Source organism: Sesamum indicum, linkage group LG11, assembly GCF_026168435.1.
Source record: "Sesamum indicum cultivar Baizhima isolate 11 linkage group LG11, ASM2616843v1, whole genome shotgun sequence".
Lineage (NCBI taxonomy): Eukaryota > Viridiplantae > Streptophyta > Magnoliopsida > Lamiales > Pedaliaceae > Sesamum > Sesamum indicum.
The window spans coordinates 10,429,528-10,444,536 of NC_142667.1; the positions used below are offsets into that span (position 1 = coordinate 10,429,528).

At 32.7% G+C, this 15,009-nt stretch overlaps 3 protein-coding genes across 3 annotated transcripts; all 3 read right to left on the bottom strand.

The window, feature by feature from the left end:
- Positions 1-667: 667 nt before the first annotated feature.
- On the bottom strand, positions 668-3,692 carry LOC105173587 (uncharacterized). The gene is made up of 3 exons (XM_011095379.3): positions 3,532-3,692; positions 1,811-2,009; positions 668-1,144 (listed from the first exon to the last, which is right to left on the bottom strand). Exons 2-3 carry the CDS (start codon positions 1,990-1,992, stop codon positions 958-960), a joined length of 369 nt encoding a protein of 122 aa, XP_011093681.1. The 5' UTR covers positions 1,993-2,009; positions 3,532-3,692; the 3' UTR covers positions 668-957.
- A 2,517-nt stretch (positions 3,693-6,209) lies between these two features.
- On the bottom strand, positions 6,210-8,646 carry LOC105173588 (putative phospholipase A2 homolog 1). The gene is made up of 4 exons (XM_011095380.3): positions 8,440-8,646; positions 8,314-8,353; positions 8,086-8,205; positions 6,210-6,979 (listed from the first exon to the last, which is right to left on the bottom strand). The coding sequence occupies exons 1-4, from the start codon at positions 8,539-8,541 to the stop codon at positions 6,801-6,803; spliced, it is 441 nt and encodes a 146-aa protein (XP_011093682.1). The 5' UTR covers positions 8,542-8,646; the 3' UTR covers positions 6,210-6,800.
- Positions 8,647-10,106: 1,460 nt separating this feature from the next.
- LOC105173589 (uncharacterized) lies at positions 10,107-12,601 on the bottom strand. The gene is made up of 3 exons (XM_011095381.3): positions 12,454-12,601; positions 11,152-11,350; positions 10,107-10,457 (listed from the first exon to the last, which is right to left on the bottom strand). Exons 2-3 carry the CDS (start codon positions 11,331-11,333, stop codon positions 10,271-10,273), a joined length of 369 nt encoding a protein of 122 aa, XP_011093683.1. The 5' UTR covers positions 11,334-11,350; positions 12,454-12,601; the 3' UTR covers positions 10,107-10,270.
- Positions 12,602-15,009: the final 2,408 nt, after the last annotated feature.

Sequence of the window (15,009 nt, forward strand, 5' to 3'; positions counted from 1 at the left end):
CCAGCAAGTCAATTGGACGCACTGAATCTTTCTGTTCAAATGACTCGACTCATTTTGATTTTCAGTTTTCAGGTGCCACTGCATATAACTTCTGAACCCACTGCCATGAGATTGCACAACAGGAGAGAGTTGAGATTTATGCTGCCAAACTTTCTTTGTCAGAACATGGCACCTTCATCCATACCTACTCTTTGTTATAATTGGCAAACACTTTCTTTTGTTAATTTGCATTTGTGCAGTAAGGATTTTATTTCTCATTAACATATGCCTGTTCATACATCATGCATGGGCTGTCAAGATCCCGACTTCATTTCTGGGCATTTAAATAAGAAATACGAAAGAAAGAGGTTCTCTCTGCAGCCAGTGTACAGTATATCCAATAAACAGGAGATATAAACTAAATTAAATGGATAACAGTTACTTGCAACACCAACAAGAATAAGTAATAGACGGCTCAAAGAAATGTATCATATATCATGAAATGCGAACATCAATAACTTTGGAGATTCAATTTTGTAGTGGAATGAAGAAACAATTAGAAAGGTAAGCTGTGTAAAGTGATAGAACTAGTAACGATCACAAATAAGCTATAGTAGAGTAATGGCATCAGGGGTATGATCCATATTCACACAAATCTGTGGAGAACATTATTAGGAGAATAAAGATCTACTGGGTAATCAGGGAGCCAGCATCAAGTCTTTTCTTTGAGCAACATTCCTTGCTGTATCAGTATCATCTTAGAAGAATGAAAATACAATAATGTTTCAAACCACTCAGTCGTAGCGGGAATCCAGATATCGAATATTATAATTTATTGCAGCGTTAAGATTTTAATACTGATTTCTCAGCTTCGAAAACTCTGCAGGAAAACAAAATCTTGCATGAAGGACGCTGATGAGATTCTCCCTGATCATGACTATGTGAATCAATTGGTCCACAACTACTATCCACTTTGTTTCAGGGGTAGTAACCAGTAAATGTGAACCCCCTTCCAACAATCTCACCAGCACAAAACCATGCAAAGCATTCAAGACCAAACAGAGCAGCAATTCCAGCATCCTCAACCTTCAATTCCTGCCTGTGCTTCCACATATTCTTGACATAATCAAGTTCCTTCCAGAACGACTCGGTACGACCAGGAATGCTGCAATGGCATAGTAATGGAAATAATGAAGACTAACGGGACCTTACTGATAAAACAATGCATCTGTTTAATTCAATCTAACAAGTTATGGATAGAAGAACTTATTGATTTGTCAGTAAAGGCAAATCTAGAGACAGAAATCAAATAAACCATCAAAGAAAATTCAGAATTGATTCGGTTACCAGATAACCAGAGACATGAGAAGATCCAACACACACATGTTAAGGTAGCGGGCAATAAAGATATAGCTGATTCAATACTTAGAGCATTAGTCATAAATCCTTCAAACTTCTTCAATAGTGACATGTTCCCAGATGAACAGGAAGCCTAAAAAAATTAGCACACTTCCTTTCCAATTATGCAAACTTTATCAATATGTAACACTTCATGTGAGTTATGTCTCGATTTCCAGGTAGGCACTGATGGCAGCATTTTCTCATTTATGTTGGTACACTTGATGCAGATACCACAGATAAGCATGAGCAGTCATCACATAAGGAGTGATGAACCAGCAAAAAGAATTATTGAATATAACATCTAGCATAATAAAAAAATAAAATTCCCCAATTATGAAAAAAGTCAAGAGAAATTCTTGAAAAAAATAAAATGAAGTTACACAAAATACTCAAGAAAGAAAGGGTTTAAGGAGGTAATTGAAAAAGCAACCTGGCAAGACGAGTGTAAAACAGCTGCTTGGCTAACTCATTACATGTCTCCACAGTTGCTGGCTCTTTAACATATTGCTTATTCTGGTCCAATAACTGCTTGTAGTAGGCAGTTCCATGCTTGGACACAAATTGGGTGGCCTGGCAAGCCTTGGCTTGCAATTGCTGGAGCTTGGATGCCATTAACTCTCAAAGTAATTCTACACATCCAACAAAAAGTAAATGGTAAGAAAAAGATGGCAACCGTGTGTTTCTAACATGAAACAAAAATATACCATTCACCAATTGGCCACAATGCACAAGTATTTGCAACCCGAGGACGTGGAGGGCAAGACAAAGTCCACATTTAGACATTAGTAATAGTACAATGTAGGCCTCGGTTTTATTGTATTAGGCTCTGAAATTATTTCTAAAAACAAGGCCATTTTCATCCTTCCATAGTTACTTCCCATGGATGCCACTTATCAACAATTATTTAAGTCTAATAGTTACTCTGCGATGTTTGCAAAGCACTCTGATCAATATGTTGATTTTTGTGTGGCATGCAAAAAGTTATTCTATAGAGAAACAAATTAGCTAAAAGAAAAAAAATTCTCTTGTTTGGCCATTCAGTATCTGAAGTTTCTAGCTTATCATTCCACACACACTAATTTCCAATTAGAGTTCTTTTACCTAATTTATCAAAATCCTGGAGGAATAACGATTTTATCCAACTTCAAAAACTACAACATCCTTCAAGTATGTTATGATTCAGGGCATAAAAAATACAAGGAAAACCAATACTACTAAATAGAACTCCCAACAAAAGAATAACTGGCTATCCACCATCAGCTTGACAGAAATGCCATCTTAGCACAATAATCAAACTATTCATTCCAACTTAATACAAGTCGATTGAGATACTACATCAACTTAGCTTCATTTAGAAGCCCTAGCACCAAAAACGCAAAATACAAAGCAAGCACCACTACAGCAAGCAGCGCGACTGAATACTTCTAACTCCCCAAGACTTCTTACTTGAGTACATTCGCTATGACCAACTTCTTCCTAAACCATGCAAATGACTCCTAATTAGGTCCAACGTGATAATTCATCCTTCACACAAACAGTTCTCCACGCGCTTATATGCTATTCCCCATAATGATGGTGATTATCTCTTAGTTCAACCCATAACTGATGCGCTGCACTTATTTCGCATGAAACATGAATTTGAAAATTGATTATTAAACAGAATTAAATGCCCTCTTCATATAATACAGCAAATGAAATAAAATGATAAAAAAAATATTGTAAAGCTAATTAGCTTTAGACCATTTTCACCATGAGAACAAGCAGCATTTTTCCCTCACCCAAAAAGAACAAGCTAAAATATTTCCTATCTCACGCTGCCATATCAGGTGGACTTACGAAATAAAGCCGAATACTTTCTTCCTAGATACACATTTCACATTGTTTCTTCCCCCAGTAAGTCCGAGGTCAAAACAGAAAGAAATAACAAGAAGAAATATATCATTAAACACCTAGTTTATAGATCACAATTAAGCATAATTAATTCAGCATCCAGATCAAACTAAAACCTAAAATCAACCAATCAAACAACAGATCTGAGGGAAAACACCAACGCCCATAATCCCAGGAGAAAAGAGTATGAAAAACAAAGAGTCACAGTTGATAAATCGATGCATAATCAAGAAAAGACTGCCTTTGAATCATGAATTTTACCTTTCGCTCGCCAGTCAATAGGAGAGCTCCGGCTCCGATGAAGGGTTTTTCACTTCTTCAGCCGCAAGACTCTTGTTTTCAGAAAGAGAAGAGAAGCGTTGGTTTGGGAAAGTGAGATACAAACTCTATCAGCAATATTTTTTTGCTGTAAATACTGTCAGTAGTATAATATCTATATAAGGCTCAATATTAAAGAAAAATTAAAATAAATATTTTTAATAGATAAAATCGATTAAAATATTTTAAATTTAACATATTTATTTTATAAATATTTTTAATTAATTAGTTATAGTAGTTATTTTTTATTTATATAAAATGAAATTTTAATTTAATTTATTAATCTGATTGATTAATTATTTTATTTTATTTAATTAAAAAAATATAATAAAAAATTTAAATTAAGTACACACTTGATTGGCTACTGTAATTTAAGTTTTTTTATTTACTATACCGCCAAAAGGAAAAAAAGAAAAAGGGTCACTCCTCAAATTTGATTTTAGTGGAAATTACAGTTACCTCTCCTGATATTTGGTGTAACTACAAATATCTATTAATTATTTAAAAAATTATAAGTATTTTTCAAACGAAATAATTATATAATACTTAGATGGTGAGATAAAAATTATTATTTTTTAAACAATAAAATATTTAAAAAAAATATAAAAAGAATCTGAAGATGGGTTAAGCAAATAATTCATTGAGAATTTTAGTCTATAAAAATAAAAAGTATATAAAATTATAATTTATAATTTAAAAGAATACTTTAGATAGTTCACCATAAAAATTAAATTTTAAATGAAAATTAAAGGGAATGAACTCGTGTGTAATTAAACAAAATTTTAGGAAAAGTGGCTTTAATCTACTCTTGATTTTATCCTTTTTTTTATCAATATATTTAGGAAGCATTTACTTTTATAATTGGGATAAGTGGTACTAATAAGTTAAAATAGTGGTCATGATATAATCTAACAAGTTTTATTCATTATTTATCATATTGATTTATTTGTGCGATTGCAAGATTTATAGACCTTATTTACTTATAAGGATTGGGTCAGAATTAATTTATTTTTGGACTCAATCCTTAATAATAGCTCATTTACTCTTCTTTTGGGCTTAGAATTGAGGCTTGAAGCATGTAATTGTTGCTGATAAAACTCATATTACATCGCCGTAAGATAATCATTTCATGGCTATTGAGATGAATTAAATCAGATGGTTCTTCTGAAATTATTTCAATATTGAACCTCTCAATGCTCTCAAACCTTTCTTAAAGGAAAAGTATCACAACTTCACCATCTACGTCTTCTCTTAAAAGTATCACAACTTCACCGCTAAAGGGACGTAATATAAGGTTAATATAGTGCCTTAAGTCGCAAGGACTAGCCTTGCTCTATCGTCTCAGAAAATTTGAAGACGTTGTCATTCCAAAAAAAAATTTCCTATGGAGTCATTCAATTAACTCCTTCTAAACAAGCACACCCCACATGCATTAACGTCTCCACACCAACGTCCATGAAGTAAGACGTTCAATTCAAAAGGACAAGTGTCTTGTGAGTAAGTCTCCACAAGATCAATGATACCTCCATCTTATTGATTATTGATTTGGAAATTTTAAGACCGAGACCTTGGATACAGATTTCATATTTACCATCAAGTGTGTAACCATGTGATGTAGTCATAGATGGTCCAGGAACTTTATTATTTGCAGCAGTAGAGACCCACAGTGGTTTATTTTTGTACAACAGATTCTCAAGAGATTGCTTGGAGATTCTTAAGCTGGAGATTTGGCTTCATTGGCCTTATGCACATTCTTGGCAGCTCGGGTTAATTAACTTGGGTTGTGAGGAGATGGCATAGTCCCTATCCATCGGAGGCCACTTATCGTGCTATGTCGGGTTGATGGTTTATCATATTTGGCAAGAGTGGAAGGAAAGGCGGTTCCAAGGCTGTAGTAGATCACCTAAACGGGTAGCTAGATTGACCATTGGAAAAGTTGATGTAGGATTGTGGGGAAGCCATTACAGGCTTCTCCCTAACCATCTATTACATATAGAAATTTAGTTGATTGTGAGGAATTAATGTTTTATTTCACTATAACTCCCTGAATTGTACGCCATTTTATATTTGATTAAATTTACCTTCTCTCTCCCCCAAAAAAAGAAAAAAAATCATACTCTCATGTAAGTATGAAAACCTTCATTTATAGGCCAATTTACATGTAAAGGCTCCATTTAAAGTCAGGACTCTGAATGAACATAGTTGCATAAATCAAAAATACTCTTATTTAAAAAAAAAATTCAAGCTTTTCTTTAAAGTATTTATTATTTAATACAACTACTTATGATACTCAGAATGAAATATTTTAAAAATTATTATTTTATATAGTAGACTGAGGGCAAATTCAACTATATTGTTCTTTAGTTGATTTAGTTCAAATTACTTCTATATATAACATGTAAATAAGATTTTTAGGTTATCAACGTTATCATATTATCTTTTTCTCAAAATATACTGTAAAGCTACATATTTCTTAGTGGGAGATAGCAAAATATGCACATGTATATCTGCATTGAGAAAAGCTCGGGGTTGAGCTGATAATTATTCCAAAGTGAAGCTAAGTTGAATAATATCTCAAAGAATATAGAAACCACACAGCTGAAGATAATACCACCAGCCAAGAATTTGAATTCATGTTTCATTTCTATTAATTGGCAAAACCCATCAAGGAAAGAAGCTACATTCTTCGCAATTCAATATTCATAATTGCAACTACCCAATCTAGCAACAAAAACCAAAAAATACAATTACCTAAGCAGGCTTGCAGAAGTTCCATGTTGATAGAGTAGAGGTTCACCAATCTGCAACTTCTCGAAGTTGGAAAGCTTATATAAGAAATATTCCTCGTCTACATCTTACAAGAACTTCTACAAGCAACCAACCGCACATGAATTCTCATAAACGACATTCAAATGTCATAGAAAATCACCATTTTTTTGGGATATCAACAGCAAACAACAAAAATCACTTCTGCAACTAACTTCAGCAGCAAATGAAGTGTTAGGTAACAAGTTACCAAGATTCAATTTAAAAGTTTCTTTTTTCATCACCTGAAGAGTTAAACAGGAAACGGAAGCGACAGGACTGGAGCAAATTGACATCTCTCTAAGGCAATCTCCAAATTCCAGAATAGTAACTTCATGTGGGAAAAAGTTTTCAACCAATTCACCAGCTCTTTTTACTTAATGATGCTCCAAAGAATTGAACACCGATTATAATTCACCCCTTGGGCTACCCAATTGACTAAACATAATTGCCATATCCATCCCCTGTACCATTGTAGGCACTGCAGTATCATATGGACAGCTCTTAGAAAACCCTTGCTTCCCTGATTTATGTACTTTCTTTATGCACCTTTTGAACTTCTCATGGCATTTAATGTTGGTCATACCTGAAAATATTCAGATCAAGTCACTAAATACTTAAGCAAAGACATGAGTATATGTCAATAAATAAACCAAGTTATTTCTCTAGGAAGAGGTTTGCTTGGGTGTGATCCAAACAGAAAAGATTGATCCAACATTGGAGAAGATCAATATATAGTACACACAAAAGTATGTTGAACAACTCAAGTTATATTAAAGCTGCAAAGAAATATAAGTAACAATCTCTGGGATTTTTTGCTCCCGTGATCAGTGAAAGACCAATGAAGTAATTGATGGGAAAAAATAAGGTAGAATTTGTCCAAGGATTATATGTGGATGATATAAAAAAGTCTCTTTGGTGTGGTCAAACTTCCTCTAAGGTTCAAAGGAGAAATTTCTGCAGGATATCCAGATTTACATGGCATCAAATGTTTGGATACTGAGAAACATCAGTACTTTGATGGAGAGTGCTATGAGAGAATATTAGGATGGATTGTTAATGGCACAAGTAGGTGTAATAAAAGGAATGACATATATGCGATTCGGCTAAAGTAGTACCCATCAAATTGTGGTCTAAGGCTTGAAAAGTTTTGAAGGAGTCTCGGATGATGTGCAAGTGAGAAATTGCATGTCCACCATGCTTGTAGACTTGTAGTCTTCTCCAATCAACAATAAAAGTATTATTGATTATGTTCATGTTATCCACTCTTCCAAACCTCCTAAACCTCCTCAGGAAATACTATAGATCATTGCTACTTCTTTGGAGCACAGAGAACTGTTACGATGCCCAAGTAATTCTGAGACATTAATCTGTACCACAAACAACATTCATTGCAGAAAATACCAGGAAGCAAGAAACAAATAATTATTTTGCAAACTAGACAACAAAGCTAATTAAAATCTCAAGCAAACAAGAATCTATTCATCCCTAAAGACGAGAACAAAGAAGAGATCAATTAAACAAATTAACACAAAAAAGATTTTTACTTTTAATAGAAGTAATTGCTGTCGGCTTCCTTCAATTGCATCATCATAAGCAAACTCCTACCTTCTAATCACATACTTGACTTTCATTTCAATGGTCCTCAACAAGGGAAAAAATATCGACTAGGTAAAATTAGAGATGAAGTACCATTTTTCTCGACACATTCATCGTGGATCTTGCAACAAGCGTCCAGATCATCACAAGGTTTCTCGCCCGGGCAACCACTCCATCCGACTCCACAGTACTTCCCATACCTAATCCCAATTGCTGAAGCAAACATTTCAGACAAAATCCACAAAAGTAAGAAAGATATTTAATATAATTAAGCACCAAAGTAATCCACCAACGTCAAGCATTCATTCAACAAAAACTTACTATCACAGTTCTCTGCCACACAGGTTTTGCTGCATCGCACCTGTGATCCACAACCAACACAAGATTAATAACAAAAATAAATATTTAAATTTGGAGGAGAGAACGAGAAATCAAAATGAAGAAGACCTGTGAATCATTGGCGGAGTCAGCAATCACAACGAAGAAGAATAAGAATGCGGCGGCGACGCCTCCTGTCCGGTGCCGAACCACGGCGGAACGCTGCAGCATTCTCTCTCTAAGATGATGTACCCTATTTCTACTTGTTTGTATTTCTTCCTCTATTTTGTATGGGGGTTGTCTGTCTCTTGGCTCTGAGTTTCTATTTGCACTCTCTCTGAATCTGGATATAACTGCAGTCTGCAGACATGGGGGGGGGGGGGGGGGGAGGTGAATTACCATAATAACCCTCCTGAAGGTTAGGAATTCTGCAATCCTATTGGTCGGCTGACTTTTCCCCAATCCCTCCCTTGATGCTAACGGTTTGATTTGAATCTAGAAAAGGAATAAAAAATAAAATCCTATAGAGGACAAAATGGGAAATTATTTCTTATTTACAAAATAAGATATTTTAAATATTATAAACTCTTTAGAAAAATTTAATTTTCTAAACTTTTTTATAAGATCTTGTAAATTATAAAAAATTAATATATCATAACAAAAAATATTCTCATTCACACACTCTATCTCTCTCACACATACACACACCCACGCACACTGTCCTCCCTCTTTCTCTCTCTCACACGTACACGCTCTCTCTCTAGAATTTAATTTTTTCTAATATTAAAAAAAGAGAAAATAATTTATTATTTAATAATAAATTATTATAATTAATAAAAATAAGATTTGTATTGATATTCTATTTAATAAAACATATAAATTCGTTATTTTCTTATTATTGTAAAAAAAAATTTATTTGAAATTAAACTTACGTGTACTATTTATAAAAATATTTTAAATAAAATATGTTAAGAAATAACAACTTATTTAATTATAATGGTACCAAGCCAATTTAGGTATTTTACCAATTAAATATCTTATTATGCCAAACACATTAATATCTTATAAGATGTTACAGTCTCACAAACTTTAACATCTTATTTTATCTAAATACTTTAAGAATTTATCTTTAAAATAAGACTCAATATCTTATAAAATGTTTTAAAATAATTTAGGCAAACACCCTCTTAAGTGTTTTGAACTGAATTTTGTGGAGTATCAATGAATTTTAATTTTCTTCATATGTAGTTAACTTGAAATCCTTTTCCTTAACTATTGTTCAAATCCAAATCCTAACATCCAGATGCGGCGTTCAATGTTTTCGATAAATGAAGTGCATCATAATATTGATTCTATTTACCAAATTTTGCAACTTAAATGCAAACATAATGTATTTCAATTTAATATATTGTTTGAAAATAAAAATAAAAGCAGAACATGTCATTTAATGATGCATGTTGATATCTGCATTACATTGTTATATCTTTAATCTAAATAAGTTGTGAGACAATATTAGCTCCTCCCTTGAACCCTACACACAGTAATGGTAATAATCTTGGTGCTAAAAATCAAGAAAACCAGTACGCTAAAACAATAAGCTCTCCTAAGATTAAAAGAGATCGATTAGGGTATGATCGATATTCACAACAACGTGAGAGTCGGACATTATTAGAGGGAGAAACGTCTAACCCGTAATCAGGAAGCCACCAACAAGACTCTTCTTAGAGATACACAGGATGCAGTATCAGTATCATCCATGGAAAATTACTGTACTATGAAGTTTGAAACCACCCCAGTTTAGAGGGAATCCAGATGTAGAAAATGCTAATTATTGTGGCGTTAAAAATGTTAACACTGATTTCTCAGCTTCAAAAACTTTGTAAGAAAACAAAATCTTGCATGTAGGCCGTGATCGTGACTACGTGAATCAATTGGTCCACAATTACTACCCAGTTTGTTTTCAGGGGTAGTAACCAGTAAATGTGAACCCCCTTCCAACAATCTCACCAGCACAAAACCATGCAAAGCATTCAAGACCAAACAGAGCTGCAATTCCAGCATCCTCAACCTTCAATTCCTGCCTGTGCCTCCACATATTCTTGACATAATCAAGTTCCCTCCAGAATGACTCGGTGCGGCCAGGAATGCTACAATGGCAGTAATAGAAATAATGAAGACAAACGGGACCTTACTGATAAAACAATGCATCTGTGTTATTCAATCTAACAAGCTATGGCAAGAAGAACTTATTGATTTGTCAGTTAAGGCAAATATAGATACAGAAATCAAATAAACCATCAAAGAAAATTCATAATTGATTCTGTTACCATGGTAACCAGAGACATGAGAAGATTCAACACACATGTTAAGGTAGCAGGCAATAAAGATATAGCCGATTCAATACTTAGGGCCATTAGTCATAAATGCTTCAATCTTCTTCAATAATCAACAGTGAAATGTTCCAAGATGAACAGGAAACCTCAAAAAATTATCCCACTTCCTTTCCAATTATGCAAAGTTTATCAATATGTAACACTTCACGGTGCACATATGTCTCAATTTCCAGCTATGTGCTGATGGCAACATTTTCTCATTTATATCGGACCTATCGGTGCACAAGCAGATACTGCAGATAAATGAGCAGTCATCACATAAGGAGTAATGAACCAACAAAAAAAATTATTGAATTATGTTCCTGTAATATAAAATCTAACATAAATAAAAATTAAAATTTCCCAATGATGAAAAGAGTCAAAGAGAAATTCTTTTGAAAAAAATAAAATAAAGTTACACAAAATACTCAGGAAAGAAAGGGTTTAACGAGGTAAGTGAAAAAGCAACCTGGCAAGACGAGTGTAAAACAGCTGCTTGGCTAACTCATTACATGTCTCCACGGTTGCTGGCTCTTTAACATATTGCTTATTCTGGTCCAATAACTGCTTGTAGTAGGCAGTTCCATGCTTGGACACAAATTGGGTGGCCTGGCAAGCCTTGGCTTGCAATTGCTGAAGCTTGGATGCCATTAACTATCAAAGTAATTCTACACACCAAAGAAAAAGAAAATGGTAAAAAAAAGGTTGCAACAATGTGTTTCTAACCTGAAACAATAATATACAATTCACAAATAGGCCACAATGTCCAAGTATTTGCAACTCGTGAATGTGGAGGGGAAGACAAAGTCCACATTTATACACTAGTAACACTACAATGTAGGTCTTGGTTTTATTGTGTTAGGCTCTGAAATTATGGTGAACCAATATCCTACCGTTTTATAATAAAGCCATTTTACTCCTATAGTTACTTCCCATGGATGTCAGTTTGGAAATCTGACCACCCATGTAAATTTAAGACTGATCAACAATTATAAAAGTCTAATGGCTCCTGCAATTTGATCAATATGTTGATATTTGTGCGGCCTGCAAAAGTTATTCTATAAAGAATCAAATTAGCTAAAATAAAGATCATTCTCTTGTTTGGCCATTCAATATCTTAAGTTTCCAGCTTATCTTTCCAGAGGCACCAATTCCAAAGTAGAGGTCTTTTACCTAATTTCTCAAAATCCTGGAGGAATAGAGATTGTCCAACTTCAAAAACTACAACATCCATTAAATAAGTTAAGATTCAGAGTACCAAAATACAAAGAAAACTGACACTACTGAATGGAAATCCCAACAAAAGAAGAACTGGCCATCCAGCATCAGCTTTAGACCATTTTCACCATAAGAACAAGCAGCATGTTTTCCTCACCCAAAAAACAAAGCTAAAATATTTCCTATCTCACGCTCCCATTTCAGCTGGACAGCATAAAGCCATCTATTTTCTTCCAACATGCACACTTTACATTATTTCTTCCCCCAGTAAGTCCGAGGTCGAAACAGAAAGAAATAACAAGAAAAAAATACATCACTAAACACCTAGTCTATAGATCAGAATTAAGCATTAGTAATTCAAAAAAAAAAAATTAAGCATTAGTAATTCAGCATTCAGATCAAACCAAAACCTAAAACAACCAATCAAACAACAGATCTGAGCGAAAACGCCCACACCCATAATCCCAGGAAAAAGAGTATAAAAAACAAAGAGTCACAGTTGATAAATCGATGCATAATCAAGAAAAGACTGCGTTTGGATCATGAATTTTACCTTTCGCTCGCCACTCAATAGGGGAGCTCCGGTCCCGATGAAGGGTTTTTCACTTCTCCAGCCGCAAAGCTCTTGTTTTTAGAAAGAGAAGAAGCGTTGGTAGGGAAAGTGAGATAAAAACTCTATCTCAATGCCTTTTTGCTGTAAATTATTTTTAATTAATTGATAAAATGTGAATCGACTATCTTTATTTTAATTATTATTTTACAAATATTTTTTTTTAAAATTAAGTAGCTATATTAATTATTTTTTATTGATGTAAAATTTAAATTAATCAATTTTATTAATATGATCAATTATTTATCTTATGTTTTCTATTTTATTTAATTATATAATAAATAAAAAATTAAATTATGTATTCCTATTGAGTGTGCTTCGTTAAACCGTGTAAATTTAGTATTTTTATTTATTATAGCACAAAAAAAAAAAGAAAGAAAAAGGGTCACTACTCAAATATGCTATTATCCATCTATTCCAAAAAAATCGACTAATGATATCTTAGTCTAGTGATTAAAATTGACAGTCGATGAACTAATTCGAGGTCATAGTATACAATTCTGCCGAACGTGCATGTATTTGTCGCACTTTATCGTAATTAATTTCATAGTTCTTAATTATATTAATGTACTGATCGAATTTATATATTACTCAATTTAATAAAATATTAATATAATAATGTAATTATTACTAACGTAACAAAAAATATATTTAGAAAAATAAAGGTTAAAATATTAAAATTTTATAATTTTTTTCGTATTTATCGTCTAATAAGTTTGACTATGTAGATGTGAAATGGAGGGAAAACATCCAACTCTGCATTCAAAACAACCCGATTGAGTAAACTCTAAAACACGTCTATATTTCAGAGAACATGGCCTTGTTCTCTGACGTGGCCAAGCCGTATTCTTCATGATCCAATCGTGCAAAACCTATCAACAGGACAATTGTGTTCTCCGGGTGAATTGCAATTTATCCCCTTACGATATTGAAAATGAGCACATTACCTCCTTATGAAAAAAATATAGCAATTTACCCCCTATACTTTTTAAAATGAAGCACTTTACGAGGTAAAGTGCTTCATTTTAAAAATCATAGGGGGGTAAATTGTTGTATTTTAAAAAATATAAAGAGGTAAATTGCTATTTGTTTTTTCATAAGGGGGTAATTTGCTCATTTGTGATATCACAAGGAGGTTGCTTGCATTTTTCTCTATTTTCTCCAACATGATTGTGGTTGTGATTTTCATTAATTTTAACCCTAGTTTTAATGATTTGATGAAAATTGCAGCAATTTGCAAAATTCAAGGACTAAAATCATGCCCAAAAAAGTTTAAGAACCAAAATTGTTATAGGGACTAAAAATATAATTTACCCACGTTAAATAAATTTGTTCAATTTTGACAAGGCTTTGGGGATTGTGAATCTTTGGGCTTGGGCTTTTGGCAAGCCCAAGAGTTGGTGAGCATGAGGACAGTAGGATACCAACAAATTGGAAGTCCTCTGATATAATTATAAATATATCTCATTATTTAAAAATTATAAATATCTTTTGATATTTTATAAAATCATGTGATTCTTGAATAGGGATTTTGAATTGTCAATTTTGCTCTTATCATATATTTTTTATAAAAAAAAAATGAACTAGGTGGATGAAAAATTATAAAAAATTTATCCACTTATAAAAAATTATAAATTTTTTAAAATAAATAAAATTATAATTCATAATTCACAAGAATATTTTGATCAAATTCACCAAAAAATGAATGGAAACGTAATGGAGACTAACGAATTAGGTAAACTGTTAGATGACAGTTAAAATCAGAAGGATATTAATAAATTTTTAAGTTAAGATAGAGTATTTATAATTATGTTAAATTCAGAAGAGTGCTTGTGATTTATTTAAAAATTAAGCATAGTTTATTTAGTTATTTGAATGGTCGCTTCGGTCCCTTTTAGTTGGGGTCCAAGCGTTCGCCCAATTTGATTTTAGTAATTGCATAATTAATTATAAAAAAATAAAAAAAATAATACTTGATTTTAGGAAAAAGTGATTATAGCATTTGATTCGTAATTTTATCATAGATTATTCAATCGTAGTCAAATTTCAAAATTAACCTCATATTTAAGACTAATCAAGAATTTAAAAAGTATTTAATGGGTATAATTGATAATCAAATAAAGACTAATAGCAACGGGACAAATTAAAACTAAATTATAACTTCTATCCCGGACGTGATTTTAATGAAATTTATTTTCAGAAGCGATCATTAAAGAAAAATCCAAACAACACACACACAAAAAAAAAAAGAAAATTCGAATTCAAAATGCAGGCTTAATTTGCTCAATCATAGCACCAAAAGGGGCACATAGCCACGGAGCTATATGAATAGCAAGATTTCAGTTTTTCTTTTAAATGGTAATTACATCAATTCAATTAATATATCAATATTACTAAAATAATAAACAAATTACAATAACTCACATAAAGTGCGCATCCGATTTTCTGTTCCGAAACCTATTGTATCTTCAATTTTATTCAATATACACACGTGCGTCA